We start from the raw sequence: 21,241 nt of genomic DNA on the forward strand, positions 1-21,241 counted from the left end.
TCATCTATCAATAACTTCCTCGTTATTTCATTCACTCAATTAACGACTATAATCACATCAGATCAATGCAGCTGGGTGAGTAGAAACTAAGGGGACTACTTCATCAATGTCAATGTGACATTTTGTTGAGCAGCTTGGGAGTTACCTGTCCATATTTAGCAGCCAGGTGGAGAGGGGTCCAGAAGTTCTTGTCAGCTGGATGAGGGTCCGCTCCACTCTCCAACAACACAGACACCACCTCTCTATAACCACTGGCAGATGCTATGTGCAGCTTCAGAGAGAGAGAGAGAGAGAGAGAGAAAGAGATGCAGTTATGACAGCAAAGAAAGAAGAAGCTACAGCATCTAATAAAAACCGAGGTGAAGGAAGAGGACAAACCATGACCAGGGGGAAAAGAGAGGTCAACGCACGCACATTAACGCATGTGACCGTACTTACCAGTGTGACCCCGTCGTCATTGGGCTGGTTGAGGCTTCCCCCTGTGGCTACAAGCTGCCTGACATCAGAGAGCATGGTGCTACGTCTCTGCATCTTCATGTTGTGCATGGATGACACATCCACACCTAAAAAAAACACACAAACACAATTGAGATCCACATATTACGCCAAGTATTTAGTTGAAAAAATTATCACTTGCCGTTTTACGGGGCGTTACGTGCTGGACTATTTCTTGGCCGGGAGCAGTGACTTCCTGGTCTCAATCGTCTTATTTGAACTCTCAGCAAGTTGATCTGATCCTTTGAACCTTACACTTAAGATTCAGTTGGTTTACAGAGTTTTCCAACATGTAGGGTCGAGTTACATTCAAGTACACATTTTGCATTTAAAGATTCCCCAGTTTTAGCAGAACTAAATCTCTCAACAGGATTTGGCGTGAGTTCAGCATGGTGCTCTCTGATAGTGCAGTATCAGGGCTGAATTCCAACACAACCACAGTATGCAATTTAAAGGGAGGCTGTGTGCACAGCACTGGCAGCGAAAACACTCTCAAACTGACAGCACACATGAAACCTCATGCTAAAACCGAAGCCTGGCGAATCAAGTGATGACCAAAAGTGATCCTGATGTTGAAACTTCAATAAAAAAAAGTCAGAGGTCATCCACTACTCGTAAAGAACAAGGCTACTGTAGCCGTCTCTTTGGCTGACACATCCAAACAGCCGTCTACAAGGGCATCTATCCCAAACTATGAAGATCAATGCACTGCTCCACGATCACATACACACAGAACACCCGACTTTGGTAGCGTGGATCGATTATCAATCGATCTATATTCCACTGGGATAAGCTTTAGAGAACTAACTAATGGCACCTCTCCAGGTAGACTGGTTGGATTAGCTAATCAATAAGTTTGTCTTTACAAACAAACGAGAGCCAAAGGGTGTGTAGCTTTGTAAGAAGTGCTCATAAGAACATTACCATAACGGAAGAATAATTATTCTCTACAGTGCCAATACTTGGAGGAATCCAGTAGAACATGAAAAATAAATGACTCGGCATGACAATGAGGAAAAAAAAAAATAAATACTATTTCTCTCTGATATAGAGACACATGGACAGCCTGTCTGTCTTTTCCCCACAAACCTGATGGACATAGAGAGCGTACAGCCAAGTTGCTATAGCAACAGAGTGAGCCTGTGTGAGTAAGAGTGTGTTTCATGGCCCAGCGTGATGAGGGGGGGTACATAGGAGGGAGAGATCTCCACGGGGGCTGGCATGGCAGACAGAAGCAGAGAAAAGTCTCAAATATTCTGCGGCTGGGGAGTCAGAGAGTCAGCCTGTGTGTGTGTGTGTGTGTGTGTGTGTGTGTGTGTGTGTGTGTGTGTGTATGTGTGTGTGTGTGTGTGTGTGTGTGTGTGTCTTTGATGAGTTAGCTGTCTGCACTCATAATCTTGAATTTGTCATATGAACTCCAGGCTAATGGCAGATGGATGAGGGAAGACCCTCCGTCATTGTCTATATCTGTTTCTGTCTGGCTTTGTCAGCACGCTTCCCGTTCCCCTTTCTCTGCGCGTCTCTCTGTATTTTCACTGGCACTGTTCCCGGCCTCTCCCGCTGTCACTCAGTGTCTGTGCCTCCACCATGTTGGTCTTTGTGTGCCTCCAACTCTCTTGTGCCTTTATCTCTGTTATTCACAGCCCCTGTGTTGACCTTCTCCACTCTCTGTGGGAGACAAGTGCCCAAATCGCAATCCACCATCATTAGGCCTGTGGGTGTACTTCACCTTCACACACACACACACACAAACACACACACACACACACAGAACACTTCCAGTTTACCTGCTGGTATGACATATTAACCATTCACACTATCACAATAATTCCTAAATGAAGAAAATGAAACATTTACTTCCTTTAATTGATTTCTTTATGAAAGTCTGTGATAACATGGACTTGAGCCACTGTATTTCTTTGAATCACACTTTTAATGGAGCTCATGATCAATGAAATGTAAAAATGTAAAAGTCTTTCTCTCACTGAGCAACGCAGAACAAATGAGAGGGGCGCAGAGCTTTTACCATTTTCCTCCAGGTGTTTTCGGAGGATATAGCTGGTCTCCGTTCCCTCGGAGGCATAGTCCAGAGGAATGCTTCCGTTGACGTCCTGCAGCAGAACGTTCACCCCGGTCTTCCAGACGCAGAGCGGGAGAAAGCAGAGAAGACAGACGAAAAAGAGAGTTTTAGCCGGGACTTCAAATCGACGATGAAGCGGGCACAATTATGGTGGCATCCCTGAGGCGTATACCTGAGCAGAACCATGGAGACGTTAACAGACAATACAGTGAATTAAAGAAGTCATTAAATAACTGCCCGGGGGGGGGGGGGGGGCAGTGAATAGCGAGGGCGTTGGTTACTGGTACCTGGGTTCATCGGGGTGAAGTGTGAAGCATGAGATAACATGGAAGGCCTTCCCTCGGGCTCCTTTAATGACCGTTACTCTGACAGCGCAGTCGTTGGTCACAATATGGCTACGATTAATTGCTCCTCTTTGGGGGAACTCCACTGCACTTATTATTTGTGAAAATGGTGCTATGCTTCACCAGTAAAGCAGAAATGTGTACAAGCCATGCAAAATGTACGCGGGTGGACTTTCCTTCTGTCCATTTAATTTTTTATTCTCCCCTCTTTGGTGTTGGGTACTAAAGGTAACACACACATCCTTTCAAGAGGAAATTGTCAGCATCCAGCCGTAAATCGCTTGCCGTTGTTTGACTTAACCGTTAAAGACAAGCGGGTGTAACGATCGTGGCTGGACCGGGTCTGATAACGGGGACCGGGGACTCTAAGTGAGGATCCTTACTGAATATTTACAGCTAATAGAATTCTAACGGCCCGAGTTGAAGTGCGGCAAAGAGATTTATGACCCGGTCCTTAGGTAGACAGAGAGGGAAGGGGTGGGGAAAGAGAAAAATGGGAGGAAGAGGGCTGACCGAGCTACACAAGAACGGTTAACCTTAGTGCTCTGAAAACCGAGCAGCTAGACCACAAGGACACGGAGCCATCGGTGCAACCTTGCAGTTATTAATTGATTCATAAACAGACAAAGTTTTTTTTTTTTTCTTCAATAATGAAAAACGTTTTGAAGATATTCAAAAGGAAACAATTTCATTCAAGAAAGGCAGAGTAATTACAGTGCGATAAAGGCAGCACAACGCTGTCAATTCCGGTTATCAGAGGATATGTTCTGGTGAGCGTTGCGGTTTCTTTGTGTGCGCCCATCTGTGTCGTCTAGTGGGAGCTGTGTTTTCACTCACTTATGAGGGTTAGTTAGGGTTTAACAAAGGGAATTAATTAACATTAATAACTATCAGCTGCTGCTTGGTGACTATTCATGAGACAACAAGAAGCCTTATCGCGACGTGAAGCACAGCTTGAAGAGCAAATGATGAGATGAGTGAGTCAGAGTGAGTACATATTATTCGGCCCCTTCCGCCCAACCCCCCCCCTCACACACTCTCCAACCCCCCATCCTTCCCTTACACTCTATTGTCAAACATGGACTCCATCAATATTCCTACAATTTGTGCTTTGCTCCCAAACGGTAATCAACTTCCTCATAAACCCGACAGCTCCACTCAGGGTGCCTCTGTTAACATGCGAGAGTGTGTGTGTGTGTGTGTGTGTGTGTGTGTGTGTGTGCGCTGCATAGTGGGGATTAAGGGGTGTGCTAACCCAGACAATTGACTTCAAGGTCCAGTAAAAGTCAATAGGGGTCTGGCTGGATGAAGTTAAGATATATCTTGCTCTGTCAGGAGGCTACTCTCACCACCGCCTGCCTTCCCCCACAGCTGAGTTACAAAAGTCCAAGACCAGCAGACAGATTATGGCGAAGGAAGCATGACGTGAGGACCATTAATCATGTGTCTGAGCTAACATGATAAGTGCTGACAGATATAAACGAGTCGGCGCTAGCCGGCAGCCTGCGCAGGCTGCGAGGGTTTAACAAGTTGACTTCTGACCCCGACACGCTCCCAAGCCACAATATGATGAATCCACCTCGGACGTCCCGGAGATGGAAATCTGTTCATACTACGCTGCGCGTGGGTTATAATGGCAGTTGTTACATGCAGTGACTGCCGCAGAATCAATAACAACTAGCAGACGTGCACTGAAAGCGTTCCCTGGGGGCGGTCACACTGCCCGTCACATTAGTCACGGCCCGGCGGATTTCATCCAAAGCAAGGGGCCCCGTACGCTATTGTTTTTCTTTAAAAAAGGTCCCATATCATGCTCATTTACAGGTTCATTCTTTGATTTGGGTTTTGGGGGTTTCTGCAAGAACATGTTTACAAAGTATTGAATTCTAATGAGCCTGCATATGACATCTCCAGCCAAATGTGAATGGCTTGTTGAATCACAGGTTTTCTGATCCAGGCAGCACACGGTGGGTTGGTCGGCACTCCAGATACCCAAATGTCTCCTTTAAATCGATACCGTTGTGTTTGGGGAGGAATTATTTGAATCTTCTATCTAGTCTAAGTCAGATGTGTACAAACGTTCACATCTTTTGTTCAAATTGTTTCTTATTTTTTTGTGGTTTTCCCAAAAAACGCAATCCAGTGACAATGAACCTTCTCACTTGACTATCAAAAAGGTGTGACAAAGAAATGTACGAGAGGCAACCGAGCAATTAGTGTTCCCAATTGATTGCATACAACATCTGCTCAGCTGTGATGCGCCATGCTGCAGTGATGTGTCGTAAACAGCAGAGGCAGCTGGAGAAAAGAACTGTAATCATCACACTTCTGAATCCTCGACAGCATTTCGGTCTGTTCTCTTTGTTGACCATCATGCAGATACTAACGCTGTGATGAGACAACAGACTGCATTGATGACCACACTAAAACTAAACTCTTCATTTCAACATTAAATATGTACTCACATTAGCATCACGATCTATAAATAGTAGATTTAGTTCAAACCTATAACCAGGGGTTTGTTCACAAATTCTGCATTTCAATGAGAAAATGTAAATTGTTAGTTAATTGATGGTTTGGAGCTCAATTCAAGCAGATTGTAGAGCATGGGAGCGTGCAACAGTTGCTTGATTCTGTTTAGAAGAGGGAGGTTTATATCATCAACAGAAAATCCACAAAAAATCCAACTGGTGTGAAATGCAGCCGGGGGCTTGCTGTTTATCGCTCGACTTCAAAGGACTCAGAGTTCAGAAGTTTTGAATTCATCATTTACAAGCACAGAAAGTGGGTCACTTCTACATCTGTAACCCTGTTTTGAACTGTAAGATGAGAAATAACATTTTGGGACAGAACCTGTCTCCCAGGGACCAAATGATTGCATCGCTACATCTTCCCCGGCGTAAGTTTAGACACAGAAAGAGAGTACTTCACAGAGAACTACGATATGGCAAAGAAGAAAAAGGAGGAAGAACAATACAAAAAAAAAAAAACATCAGTTGAAGTGCATTGGTGGTAAACAGTTTAAGACGGCAAACTTATTTTTTTATGTTGTTCAAGAGTCCATATCTTCAACACTGTGCACTTTCTCTCAACGAGACACGGAAGCAAAATTGGGGAAAGCAATTAAGCAATTAAGTCTAATCACTTCAAATCTTTTCAGTTCAGAGTTTCATAAGGAACCTAATTAGGAAGACATAATTGAGCCACTATAAGAAGTTACATTTCATAAGTATCTTGTGGGTTGTAGCTGAATCCCAAAGATGTGACACATGGAGATCAGGAGCCTCTGTTCAGGCTTCCTGACGCATGTGTATGAGCCAAAGCTAACTACACTGGACTACGTTGAAATCTATATAGGAGACAATCCACTGTGTCTCTAAACTGACAGTTAATCCTGTCGGAGTCTCAGTGACCAACATTAACCACAGCTTGAGCTGGGAATAGCTTAGGGGTGTATTTGGGAATGGGTTGGGAATCAGCTTACTGCTTCTCCTGCTGTTTGGAGGCAGGAGATAAGAGCGTAAACATTACTGCCAATCCGGACACAGAGCTGCAATGGCCCCCCCCCCCCCCACACAAGACATCTCTGTCAGCGAAACATTTCTGCTTCTCAATGAAGGAACCGGAGACAGGAAATCAAGGACAGACGCAGAGGACGAGGGGAGGGGACGAGATGGAGGAGTAGGACACCGTAGATTAGTACATATTAGCAGCCCTATTCCTTCCTGAGCCAATCAAAGATAAAGCTGCCAGTCAAGACCACTGTTCCACTTCTCATTAAAATGTAAACTCGTTATATTCGGAGGGAAGATCTCCCACTTACAGCTCCGATAAGGCTGCAGCGGAGCGGCATGAGGGCGTCGGGTGTCAAAATGAATGAATTTAAGAAAAAAAGGGGGGGGGGGGGGGGGGGGGGGGGGTTGCATCTCTATCTGAAATGTGGCTTGACTGAAGCTTTTTTTCACCCTTAGTCAGGAAGAGCGTTGGGCTTTCCTGCTGATTACACCAGGAAAAGAAACCCAAGTGCTGATTTTACCCAAAGGAAACAAATGTTTTGAAATGATTACATTTCAAGTGTCCTCTCTGACTTGGGTAGTCTCCTCACAGCCACATATTGTCACAATCACAAAAGCATCCACAGGAGGAGGCATATTCAGTGAAAGAAACGAGTGCTTATTATCAAAAGGACTTTGAAGCTGTGAAAGCTGAAGACTTATTTTGGTGTAAACCGGAGTCATTTCTAACTTCTCACAGCGTTGAGAGTGATTTTTGGAAATTCTTGGAAATGTTCTTGCTCTTTCTTTGTTTAACTCCGACTCCCTTCAGTTCTGTGGAAATATGACCTCATTTAGTAGAAACCGGTTGTGTCTTGGTAGTGAATGGGAGACATTTAGTTACTGCCTTCCAGGGAGCAGTATTAAATCTCTCTCCCCTCTCTCACGGTATTGCTTATCATGAAAGCATAACTCACTGCACGAATTGCATTTGGCGTATCCATATCTCACCACGCTCTATAAACTAGGCAGCCGGCATGAATCTTTGCTTCGAGGGAATTTAAATGCATGCAAATATGCAAACACGCAACATACACATGAACCACCAGTCACTACAGGCTGACAGGCTTCTCGCTGCACATCCTTCGACTGGCAGCTCTTCAAACGTATCCGTTCCTCTCAGGACACGTCCCTTTCCTGCCCCGCACACAGACGGCAATCACTCAGGACCCAATCAGCAGAACCAGGCTGTACCGGATTCTACGGATCTCCAAAACTGCAACCGTTAACCCTCCTCCGTGGGTCCAATCAGCCCACTGAGTGACTGGACTGGATGCGCATGCCCTCCCCTGCAGCTGGCCCTGCTCTCGTTATGGACCTAATCAGTACAACCACAGCTCTTGTCGAGACCGACCCGACAAAGAGCGGGGGAAACATCCTCCACAGAGCGGGCTCATGCTAATGCCCAAAGGTCTAAATATTGTCATTTTCAGTGATTCAGCCGGGTTTGGTGAGAGAAAATGGCGAGCTGTGTTTCAGACCCTCTTTAATCCAAAACCCCCCGTGAATGCAAAACGCTCCGCTTGGACAGAAGATTCTGGATGACTAATGTGAATACAGCCACGGGTCCAAAGCTGATTTGAAACACGGAGTTAGTACGCCGGCCCATTCCAAAACACTAATCTAATAGCTAACACGCTTGGAATTGCAAGGATCAACAAGAAAAATTATAAAATGACAAATTGTGTGTCCATGCATGTGTGAATGTGTGTATATGTATGTTTCTTACCAGCAGCAGCAGCAGCACCACGTCTGCATGGTCACACACACACGCTACATGCAGGGCCGTCCACAGGTCTTCGTCCTGGAGGTTGACATTCAGGCCCCGTTCGATCAGAATCTCCGCCGCGAACACATTGTCGTGGCGAGCACACTGCAGAATGCGATCACAGCAGATGTCCTTATTAGAGGTTTTTTTCAGAAATGTGTATGTCCTGAAGCATCGCTAACTATAAACAGTACACATGAGTGGTTCAGGGCGTACTAAGTAATATATGTGAAAAGGGTATTGTACAACAATATTAACAGTTACATAGGCCTACGTGTATTGCCACAGGGCCGATATGATAAATGATAAAAAGGCATGGAGAACAGCTACTGGGACTGCATCACGTTAGAGGACATCGCCGGGTTTTTGCTGCGACATTTTCTTAATTAATTGACATTTTCAAGTTTTACTTTTTGCACTTCTCATCAATTGGGGAGAGAGAACGCTTCAGAATGTATTGGGGTACTGCAGGTACAAGTGTCTAGATCTAAATCCGCCATACTTGTGTGTACACATGGACACATCTGTGTGCAAAGAGTATAGAAACATCGACTGAGATTCAATGTAGCTGTAACATCTGTAGATTAAAGTAATATTTTGCAGATCATGATTTTAGAGCTTCTTCTTAGATACTTCTCCTTAAGTACAACTTTGGCGCAAATTAATCTAAATCAAAACATTCTCTACCTTTGTATAGTATTAGTGTGAGGGTCTGTGCTGTGGGGACAAAAGCCATTCATATATTGAGGTAAGGACTAGGACTGTAGCCGGTATGGTTACATTTAGGGGTTAACGCCAAGGAATGAATGTAAGTCAGTTTAATGTCTCTTATAATAGTCGTGTAACACTGTGTGTCTTACCAGGTGGAGCAAGGATCCCCCAGAAGAAATGGGAGTGTTTTGGTCGGCTCCCTCCTTCAGGAGCCGCAGCACTGCAACACAACAAACATCCATAACGTTAACACCTGCTGGATGTGAAGACAGACGGGGTGCTGGGGGCAAATAGTGAAGACGCATAAACGCACACTGATCTGTGCCAGTCACTATCAAAACCGATGCGCCGAGTGTCCTCTGACTGTCCTTGACATGTCGGCGTGGATCAGTGTTAAGGTTGTGTGTGTGTGTGTGTGTGTGTGTGTTTGGTAGCTCCTTGTTGCTGCAGCGGGTCAGAACGCCTCTGGGTTACACACATTCACGTCACACGTTGTGAGCTTCAGTGAGCCGCAACAACCCACTCGCACGCTGACACAGATCGACTGAAGACGACACGAACCACTACGAACAAGTTCACGCACTCAGCCATGAGATGTCTAAAACCGGTCGCAGTGATTTTACTGTATCACTCATATATTATTTATTCAACATGTTCCAAAGATGAATGAGGCCCCGGCAGACGAGGACGAGAGCGAGAGAGAGAGCGTGACAGATGAATAGAGCAGGATGGACAAACAAGAGCGGGAGGCGGAGCGCTGTGGTTTGGACACATGTGATTTCACTGACACCGACAGCAATAGATGGATACTGACTAAACCCTGGAAGACCTTCTCCCAGCAAAGCAGCCACCAGTGTCACGCAATCACACACACACACACACACACACACACACACACACACACACACACACACACACACACACACACACACACACACACACACACACACACACACACACACACACACACACACACACGACTGGAGTCTTTGAGCAAAGCGAATGGCTCTGAGGACAGTAACCATGGCAATTACAGTGGTAATAATTCTAGCTAATTAAACCTGCTGATGACCCCCGTGAGGTCTTTTCACTTAAAGGGTCATTATGAAGACAGGCTTAAATAACCTCATCCAACCCTGCACACACAGCCACACACACACACACACACACACACACACACACACATACAAAAGGCATGTTTTAAAACCAGTAGATGCTGGTTAATAATCTAAACACACTACTACTAATAAATATGATTGCCAAAATGTACTGTATACAGAGGATAACAACAGCTCATATATAACAGTATACAATGCAGTACAACAAAACAATATGACCTCAAAAGAGTAGCAGACATTTCAACAAACACACACACTTTGAAACAGTCTAAATAATTAAGATGTAGGGCTAGTTAACCTGCATAAACAAGCTACAGCTGTTCTACACTATATACCAAACGTCTCTCTGATCCTTTGAATGTTTAATCGCTGTTGCGAGCGTGAGCATAATACGGGTTCTTAGGTACATCGGAGTAAAACTAATGAAGTCTTATAGAAAGCAGCTCTGCAAGAAATCTTTGTTGTTTTTGTTGAATCCGTCTTTGGAAGGCGCCGTTTAAACATTATGACTCCACACCGTGAGCTGCAGCCTCTAAGATGTATTTGTATACCGGTTTCCCTGCATCATATGTATATTTCATGAACTCTGATAACCGTGTTCAGTGTGCATACATTCATCTATGCCCCCAAACCTATGCACTTACAGTGAATAATACTGTTGAGGCTGATTCTGTTTGTTTTCTTTATATAATTAGTTATTCATTATGTAAGTGAATTATTTATTTTCTTCTAAGAAATTTCTAAAATAACTCAACATCAACATGTGGCCAACAAATAGCTTATGTAGAGTTGAACCAATCAATAGATGTTTAAATTAAAACGTATCTACAAATGGCATAAATGACTTGTTAATTAGGAGTTTGTAGGTTTGTGGTTTCAACATCTGGTCGGACAGAACAAGAAGCTTTACATCATCATCTTAGTGGTTCACTAGTTTCTGACATTTGATCAGCTAAACAATGAAGTAATGACAAAAACTATTCATTTAAATCTATAATATAAATAATTGAGAGTGTGTTGCAATCCCTTACATTTTGACTGGCCAATTGTTTGAGAAATAAGAAAAAATATTTTATTTGACAAAGATATGAATGAAGGAAAGTGTCAAATTGTAACATTCAAGAAGCTGTAACCAGCCAATGTTTGGTGTTCTTTACATTTATCAATATTGTCATCAGTTCCTTCTGTCTGTGGACTAATCAGTGTATTGACTAATCATTTGGAAAGCACATGCCGACATTCCAAACACATACTGTGCACAGACATTTCCCCACTCTTCTAATGGCCTTCAGTGCTTAATAGCCTTTAAATGGTTGATGAGCAACAAACTGGGCAACCTTTCAGTCAATCAGCACAATTACCTCCTGTCTCCTCAATATACTGTGGGGGCTCAGACAGTAAACCATCAATTAAAGGCTCATCTAGCACTGAAGTCTTTACCAGGGAATAGATAATGATCTTTCCTTCCCGTCCATCGAACAGTGTATCATAGGGCTGCTTCTTTTTTAAGCGGTTTCTCATAATTTGAATTTCCACAAAAATAAACTATTGATGAGTGCAAGTGGTCAGGAAGTCTCTCGACTGTAAAACCTCCCGTCTGTTAGAACCGGTTAATGTTGTTATCGAGAGTTTGCCAGCTATACGAGTTAAACATTTACATTTTACTTCTAAGATTAGTGGACCTTAAGGATGGCGTCACATATTTTTCAAGTGTGTCTTAAAACAATAATCAGCGAGTCCATATAAACATTGAAATATAGTCACACTGGCCATTGGAAGAGATGAGAGGACAAAATCCACACTCCTGAGATTTTAACCAGGCCACATGTCAAGTAGCAGGTCAGTACCAAGATGATACAAGTGACTCTCTTGTCTTCAAGCTCTAAAGCGGCTGAAAATGACAAATACGTGGCATTTCTACAGTTAAAAATATGTTATCAGGTCGTACAGTTTCATATCATTCAGTGATAAACTAGAACAGGTCGTATTATCCAAGAACGTAGATGAGGAACACTGTCTGACTCGGAGCAGCGGAGCGTATTTAGGAGGCGTTTGCAGGTTTACAGTAAAGAATGTTCGTCTCTGTTGTAATGTAGTTGAAACGGAAAAGGAACACCGGCCGTCACAGAGTTTATCTTTAGAACAGCTTCAGCACACAACAGTCATGTTCTCTCGATGCTAAATCTTTATCTGTCAATTAGTGTTTGATTGGCTTTGGTCTTCGTAGTGTGTGCGTCCGTCGGCTGTCATTTTGTGGAAAACTGCACCAAAAAAAACAGCTGTTCGAGACGTATGTGGAGTTTCCATGGCAACCAGATAGGAACTGGTAGCAGAGAGGAAGAGAGAGAAGAAGAAGAAGAAGAGGATGAGAGAGAGAAACCTATAGAAGATATACCGGCAGGTGACATTCTACAGCCAAACTGCAGCTCAAAACCAAGTATAAAAAAGAGTGAATTAGTAGTTTTAGGATTCCTGACTGCTCACCGATCTATGCTGTCACGGTGCGTTTGTGTATTGTAATACCTGAATATAGCTCTTCTCTCCCACACAGAGAATTGCAAAGGAGGTAAACTTTCAGGTTCAGTTAAACAAATACATTTGCACTTATCTCCCAAAAAAGGGTTCTGCTAACAAACGATATCACAAACCTCCACGTTAGCCATGTCAGTGACAACCATATTATTGGTTGTTGAACTTGTTGAAGTAGACATTGTGCACATAACGAACGAGCATGCTCTGTAGACACAATACAAGATTAAATGTACATCTCTTCAGCCTCTCTTTTTGATTCTTTGGCTTTTCTTCATTTTACTGGGCCGTGATATTTAGTGGTGTAACGGACCGTCGTTGATCTGCGATCCATACCGCCCCCCCCTCACGGTTCGGCACGCACGTGAACCGCGAATTAATTACACGGTTTAACGTTAACCATCACAGTGTGAAATAAAGTTTTACTGGCGATCGTTATCTGCCGATATTCAGTAAATATGCGATCAAGACGTCGATATTAATGCTTTTCTAGTCAATGATAGTTACTTTGTAAACAATCAATCCATGTTTGAACTGAGAGGACGGTGGCAGCATCGCTAACGGCTAACGAACGAAGGTTCCATTCAGTTACATTATGATGCGTTCAGGCTCTGTTCAGTGAAAAGGAGTATTGGGCGAAGGTAAATTAGAACATTATCATGTTTCCATGTGTAATCTCTTAAAATGTAGTGTTGGTGAGAAACTATATTAAATACAGTTGTTTGAAGGAAATAAATATAAGAGATGAATTCTGACCTGTTTAACTTCCTAACACTAACTCTAAGCAGCTTATAATACATTATTAAAACTACTAATGACAAGATTTGTTTTAATCCATAAAAAAATAAACTACAAAATTGAAAAAAAACACTAAAAATACAAAGTAAAAGGATAAGAATAGGATAGAATTTTACACCGACTTCAGAGCGGTTTAAATTATTTTTGGGACATTGGCAAAAAAAAAAAAGAATAGTCTGGAGCCTTGTTGACCAGCCGCTATAATCAAACAACAAAAAGGTATCTATATGGTATCTATATCTTTCAATATGGATCATCAATTATCCGCAGTTAGTATCGGTGGCAAAAAACGTGATCACGGATCTCTAAATTATTGCTCCCCTTTTTCTTTTGTTCTGATCCGGTCTGGGATTTTATGATCCGTTGCACCACCAGTGATATTCCATGAATTCAATAAAATCCCTGTAATGAATCCTCCACTTTATGCAATTTTCTTCATCTAGCGACCAGACACTTTCATCCCATCTACAGACGCATATGAGATTCTGTTCAAATCCCTCACCCGTACCAATGCTCACGTCTCTTTGGCCCTTAATCACACAGTCATAGCCACAAGAGTCTCACCTCACTGCCCTGTTTCTGAAACGAGCTTTGACATTTTTCCAAGGTTTCGAACCTGATGAAAAAAGGCTCTGGCACATGTTTTCCAATAATGCTTAACTCTAGATGTAGATCATCGTATGGAGAGTTCTGTAAGATGGAACTTGCCCACTTGTTCAGAAATGAGACGATTGTACGGAATGCAGGTGCTAAAAGTCTGAAACAACGCCAGACATTTACAGCACATACACCAGCTTAAAGTATTACAAGGACTAATCTGCAAAAACCTTTTCAGAAATAATAACTCACAACATTGTGTAAATAGCCTCCACGATTAACATGATGAGACAATGAGTTCACAAAGTACTTTTACTTTTCATGCTCTCTCAGTGAGGTTGATAGGTTTTCAATGTAGTGAGTCCCAACAGTAGTGTTTTTTTGGACAAATTTAACTCCCGTTTGATGTTATACGGTTATTATTATGCTCATGTTAAATATGAATCGGAATATTAAACAAATAAAATCCCAAATCTGAAAACGAGATATATGCGGTAAGATTATGGAGGCCACTGGTTGTTTTTTAGACGGCAAGGTTATATATTTTTTGATTTAAACACCGATTTGTTGTTCACAATTAAGCATTATCAGGAAAAAATAGGGGGCGTCCCCTGGAAGCATCCGCAGTAAGTTTACTGTCGGATGTTAATACATCAGACGCAGGGTGCGTACTTAACAACAGCACCGTCTCATTCATCTTTTGCTCCCTCTCATACAAAAAAAAGGTACACCGATGAGTCATCAAGTGAACCAAAAGAATTAATTTTAGAAGCCGAGCTAAACCGCACTGCCAGTGAAAAGTTTTAATATGCTGCCTGATGACGCAGTAAACATTATAGGGATCCCTGCTGTATCAGAGAGAGTCTTATGGTTTAAATTGGAGATATCATGACATCTTTCTCTACCCCCTCAGTGGGCCTATAGGCCCCGTTCTGTCAAAAACATGACGGGTGTTTGGCATGCCTTTAATCCCAGCATGCTGTCACAGAGAAATATGAATGTATTCCTGTAACATCCATAAGTCACCTATTCCCCCCCCCGTCTCTCCTCTTCCCTGTCTGGCTACGATGCCGTCCTGAGTATGTTTAGAGAATATCATTTCCTTTGATAGACACGCAACATAACAAAACATCCATCTCTGATCATTTAAACATTAATCCTTGTTAACTACTGAGGACTAAGGAGAAGTATGAGCACCAGTGTCACCTTGTCGCAGAATTTCTCTGAATTAAGAAGTATTTAGGGGCTCAATTCAACGGGAAGAATTCCTGTTTAAACTACCAGAAAACATGCTGCTCTGTTTGTTAAGAAGCTTTGCTGCACTGATCTGGAGGCAGGGAGCGATCCACACATATGGCTGAACATTGTATAACACCAGACATGGTGCAAATATTTTACCTTTTTTTAGCAAAGTTATGATTCAGGTTTATGAATTGTGTCTAAAGCATATATATATATATATATATATCTATACATATATACTATATAGTGGTGACGGCTGCACTCGAGTGTGACACACATGTAGTGCGTCTACATGTCTTCACAGCAATAAAGCATTGGAACACTGAAACCAAACAAGTGCAGCAATGTCAGACGACATGCTCTGAAATGTGATGCAGTACTAGAGCAGACATGTGGCTTACCAGATGAGGTCTCAATGTTTAGCTCAAGAATACTTGAATACGGTTTTTACCAGATGGGTTTTCAAACCACGCACGTGGCATCACGAGCACTTCCCGAGACGATGTGATGCAACAGGCCACTTTGGACTTAAACGTCATCTTAGATTTAACTGAAGTACCGTTCGCCTTTCTTAAGCGTTTACAAATGATTTACATCAACTTTGAACATTTATCACAATGTGTTTTGCCAGGAACCGTCAGCTCAGTAAAGAACCAAAATATCACGTATAACATCTATATTCTGTAGAAAGAGGAAGTCATAATAAAAATAGATTGTCGGTTTCGTGGCTACAAAGTAACAGCTGCTGCCGTTCCACATGTGCCTTGTTTTGATGAAGTTTAGAGATTGGTTTGGGAAAAGCAATTTCACCAAATGTCAAAATGCAAGCGAGCCAGATGTTTGCATACGACAGATAGGAATGGAGAGGAAATACAGTATGCTCATATCTAATATATATGGCTGTGTGCTCTTGGTAGTTTTTTTTCACCTTAAGCCTACAATATCCTCCCGAACCAATTATTCATTTTCCCCACCATGTTCAACTTGTCCTTTGTTCTCCAGCCCGCTTCTCTTTACCTCATTCTCCTTCATCTTATGTTCTGTACACTTCCTGGTATGGCTGATATGTGTGATATCTCTGATTACCTGGCTGCCTTGTCAGCAGACTGAGTTTCTGCTCTATCTGTGAATCTAATTCTCAAGCTCGCTCACTGAAAACAGGTTTTAATTAGGACATAACAAGGGTTCACTAATTCCATTTCCCTCTCGGCCTCTTTGTGCTCTTTTCTCTCGGTCTCATTTTGGTTAATCTTTTCTCTTTTACTTCTGCACACTCATAACTTCTTCAAAACAATGATGAGTCTTCCAAACGTCTTGCCGTCCATTTATTTCCATTAATCATCACCAACTGGGGGAAAACGGTTCATCAAGTTGGCATGTGCACAGTTTGTTCATGATAACAGCAATGTTAAAGACATCGTTGGATGTCAGCCAACAGATACATGAGGAAACAACTTGCATCATAAAGAGGAAATCAGCCCTCACATATGTTGTTTAATACTCCTGTTGTGGTCTGCTTTCCAGGCAACAGACTCATTGTCAATGAGACAAATGCAAATCTTTTACTCTTTTACCCCGACCCACCAGATTAACCCCTGGGCTCTCATTGCAACGAGTGTGTGTACACAATCCATCCTTACTTAAAATACCTCTGTAGTAAGGGGAAAAGATCCAGCAATGCTCACACATTACTCTGGGGAAAGTCCAAGCCTGAGGCAAATCCTACCCCTCCGTACAGAAGGAAAAGAGAGCCAACTTAAGCAGCAACGGTGAGAAAACCTATAAGCACTCCGCTAACCAGGACCAGTGAGGAAAGCTCGAGAACCATTGCCAAGATAACTTAATGTTACGTCAAGGTTTGGACGGATCCACTCACGAAGAGATGGACACTGCAATACGGATGGAAGAACCAGGCGGGCCAACACAGGGGAACACAAATGGATCGTAAAGTTTTCTCTGTTAGAAATAAATGTGTCGCTGTCAGGAGGTCTTCCTATACCAACGCAACCGTAGCCTGGTACAAGTTCACTGCCATGGCGGCGCCTGGTTTGGTAGGTAGGCATGAGGCAGAGTGGCAGATCTGACTCATGCCAAGCCAACGCACCCTGGTTTCAGTCTGGCTGTTGCAATGGCGCACCAGCTGCTCCCACAGGCCCCAGCTGAAACTCATAGGCAGCCAGAGAGCAGAGATTAACACACTGACCCGCAAAGACTGCTGGTCGGAATGACACAGATACACCCGGACAGCTGGGTAAACGACTGGCAAATGACTGGCATAGCCAAAAAGAAAGACGGTGAGGTTGGATTAAAAAAAAATCGATGTGCTTTAGAGTAAAGTGTGAGGACCTGTTGAATCTTATGAGTTCATTGACTATTTCATCTTGCAAAAACAGCTCGAGTACTCCAGCGCGTCTTCACTTACTCTGCAGTCCTGCTCAGAGCCGAGGCCCGAGGGGAATTACTGCGTACTTAAATGCATTTTGACTGTTATCTTCAATGTCATCTGCATTTGTAAAAAACAAAATCATTCAAGTACACCCAGAATAAGCGAGCTCCCATTTGTTTGAAACAATGCCCAGTATTCATCGTCCCTGAGCCGATATTTTAACACGCTAGTATTTGTTTTGATGCATTACTTGGTGTTACAAATCTGAAAACACACGGGAATGGACATTATCATCTCCGCTAAGTTTTTTTTGTCCTTGAGAGCAGTTAGTATCAGGATAAAAGCTTCACTGTGTTCTCCTCAGTCGAGTGGACAGCTTCCAGCAGAACAAAGTGTGTGACCTGCAGTCAGAAGCTCTGTGTGTCCACGTGTGTGTGTGTGTGTGTGTGTGTGTATATACTGCAAACGCATCCACACACACTACTACCTTTTCACTCAACCATACGCCCTCATTCGCGCACCCACCTTCTTTGTCGTCACGGCGAACGATGGCATCCTGTATGACGTCGGCGAGGCCGAAGCGGACGCGGTGCTTCTTGCGGTGGGTGGGCGGCACTCGAACCTTGATCCCACCTTGCTGGCGCCGAAGGCTCTTTTCCCTCTCGTAGTACGCCCTTATTTGGTCACAGCGCATCCTCCTGACCAGCCGCTGGCGCTGGCCAATGGGGAGAGACTCCAGCAGACACTGGTCTATCTCCATGTTCTGGCGGAAGACATTACATAGCTGGAAACAACCTAAAGAGCAGAAGAGAAATGAGTGAAAACACTGCGGTCCAGAGCATTTACTCACGATACACTTTGATACTGAGCGAATGAGACGGCACCAAAGTGATAAAACACACTGACGCTGTCAGTTTCATCTCCAGGCACAGCTGCGTTTAACCGTTTTGTGTGCATGCACGTATTGCTTGCGTGTCTGTCTGCAGTTGTGTGTGGGCAGGCATTCGGTATATTTACTGTAAAGGATATAGGCTGTCTGTTTAGCCCCGGGGCGAGTTGAGAGAAGCGTCACAGCACTTTGTGTGTCGTCTCTCCTGTCGCAGTGATTCTCCTGACTCCGCATAATCTCTCTGCCTCTCGGTGGAACTTAGCCAAACAGATCTCATCCCAGGCAGCTGCTGAACCTATTATGGTCTGCTTGGATGACTGGGACGCACAGCGCTTGTGCAGTAGGTGGGCTCAGAAAGAGTTTCACTGAGGCTGCATATCACTTTTGTTTTTTTCTTCTCCTTTTAGTCGGTGCTGCAGCTGCCCTTTAAGTAGCCGATATTTGTCATCTGTATCTTCTGTTGTGCAGAAGATTGTGGATCACAATAGCCAGAAAAGCATGCTGGCTTGCATTCTGCTTTAATGCCATAGGACGCAGTAGGACATCCTGGTATTTGTTTGGCATACTAAATATTTAGTAGTATGGTAGCATGGGTATTTGATTTACCGCAAGTGTACTCGAGTAAAAATCAAGAGACACTCATACAAAGAAAAACATATTACATAAGGTAGGTTTGAAGTAAAAGTATCAGTCTGGCATTTTAAAGCGCTGATGATTTGACAAATTCAGGTCACAGCCACCCTGGAGGACAAGCAAAATATGAGGAGGAGGATGTCTTTGCAGAAATATTGTGTTTTCCTCTCTGACTCACTAACTCATCCCTCTTTGGCCCAATGCCGTCTCTATAGCTCATGTCCTTCTTTAATCAAGCGCAACTTTGTTGCTCTGCGTCTTTTGGGCCCATTGTATTTTAAGTATCCCCCTTGGAGCATCTTTGTCTCTCCATTGATCTCCAGAGGTTCTCTGTATCTCTATTTCGTCTCTGTAGGGTGACGGAGCACCCGTCAGTCTGCTCGTCAAGTGGAAAGCACTGTTAGTGGGACACCTTTGAAGTACTACATGTTGTCCCAGAGCCCCGTCTGTCTGTCGTTGGAGGACTGTTGCTCCGTTGTGTGTACTTTATACAATAAACTGGCGTTTCTTCTCTTAAGGGGCTGAGGTGTGTTTGGACTAGATCTTTATCGGGCAGAGACAAAGCCGTCCAGGCAGACAAATGGGAGGCACAGCCTGCCCCCTCCACTCTGGCTTGCCACACACACACACACACACAACACACACACAATACAGCAGTGCCATCTGCTCTGGTTAGACTTGCAAAAAAGGTTCTTTTGTGTTCAGGTTCCAGACAAGTGGGGGGTCATTAATGTACTGTTTACGCCAGGTGTCTGCTTCAACTGCATTTTATTTTGGTGACTTGCCTTGCAGACATTGAGCAGACACACACACATACAAAACACAAAAATACACTCAACCTGCTGCCTTTTCCAATATCGTACCACTCCATCTCTCCACAGTCCAGCTCGCTCAGCCATTGCCTCCTTTCCTCTCCCTCTGCTCACCCTTTCTTCTTTGATAGGCGACTTGCAGCGGTAGCTGTGGTGTGTGTTCCGTCTGTGTCCACAGTGCACATCTATAAAATTGGCTGCACTGATATATGTTGCCCTGATCTATTGTCTGCCGACACATAGCTCATTGCGGGGCTACAGTACAGAGCATTGAGAGCAGGGCTCCTGGAGGTTTAGGCTATATTTACGTGCATATGCATAAACCACACTGGCTCCGTTCGCTTTACACCACACACACTGTAGATATGGTGAACCGTACGTCTCCATCTCTGCCTTGACTTTGTGACTGTCATCTCTTCCTTGGCTTGGACATATCCTTCACACTCTTTGTCAAACTCATACATCATCTATTGTGCAGGCATTCAAGGCTACAGTCACATCAAAGCCCCATAAACTCTCTGCACAAAACGTGGCAAATAGATACAGACAAGGCTCACTCACGAGGCATGTACAGTGTAGTAGAGGGAATTCCATTAAATTTAAAAAAAACAGCTTAACAGCCTAGCGTAAAACACAACATTTTGTTAGTAAATCAACTTAGTGATACAAATGCACTTGTCTTAATAAGTAATTAGGTATGCTCAGTGTGCTAAAAAGGTTCACTTCAACGGCGCAGCAGTTCACACGTGGCACTAAATGTTGTGATATGTTGACATGTTGCTGTATGCAATGTGGCTGAATTTGTCGCTAGTATAATACATCATTCCGAGGAGCATTTCGTTGTCTTCCGTTTTTAGATGAACACATCAAATATGGCCAGTACTGACAGCAAAGATCAATAATAATTTGCCCTCAGTCAACGAATACTTGAATTTCCATTTTTCAAATGAAAACCGTATCTAATATCCCATCAACCGGAAAGACATCATTCCTACTTAATTTCAACATTTGAAAGAAAAAAAAAACTGACATATCTGCTTTGAATAGTCGTGTGATGGATGGCTCTGAACAGACTGATGAAATGCGAATGAGAGAGGGAAAGGGCAGAAGAGCTACAGTAAGTCTAATGTGAAACAGGGCTGAATGAACCTGAGAGAGATGGAGTGAGGAGACGCAGGGAGAGAGGGAGAGAGAGGGAGAGAGGGATAAAAAGAAGAAGCTTTCTTCTCCTGCCATCCCATCACCGGGCCATCAGTTATTGATTCAATGTGGAACATCCCATGCA

General features: G+C 43.4%; 1 protein-coding gene across 1 annotated transcript in view; it reads right to left on the reverse strand.

The window, feature by feature from the left end:
- myo16 (myosin XVI) overlaps positions 1 to 21,241 on the reverse strand; it is a gene marked incomplete at both ends in the record, with an annotated part of 71,716 nt that overhangs the window by 49,537 nt on the left and 938 nt on the right. The window contains 6 exons of the mRNA XM_079169620.1: positions 146 to 271; positions 439 to 563; positions 2,522 to 2,630; positions 8,203 to 8,346; positions 9,102 to 9,172; positions 18,148 to 18,417. Of these exons, the coding sequence (XP_079025746.1) occupies positions 146 to 271; positions 439 to 563; positions 2,522 to 2,630; positions 8,203 to 8,346; positions 9,102 to 9,172; positions 18,148 to 18,417 (845 nt within the window). The remainder of the gene's footprint in view (positions 1 to 145; positions 272 to 438; positions 564 to 2,521; positions 2,631 to 8,202; positions 8,347 to 9,101; positions 9,173 to 18,147; positions 18,418 to 21,241) is intronic.

The sequence above is a fragment of the Pholis gunnellus genome (genome assembly GCF_910591455.1).
Source record: "Pholis gunnellus genome assembly, chromosome: 12".
In the NCBI taxonomy this organism is placed as follows: domain Eukaryota; kingdom Metazoa; phylum Chordata; class Actinopteri; order Perciformes; family Pholidae; genus Pholis; species Pholis gunnellus.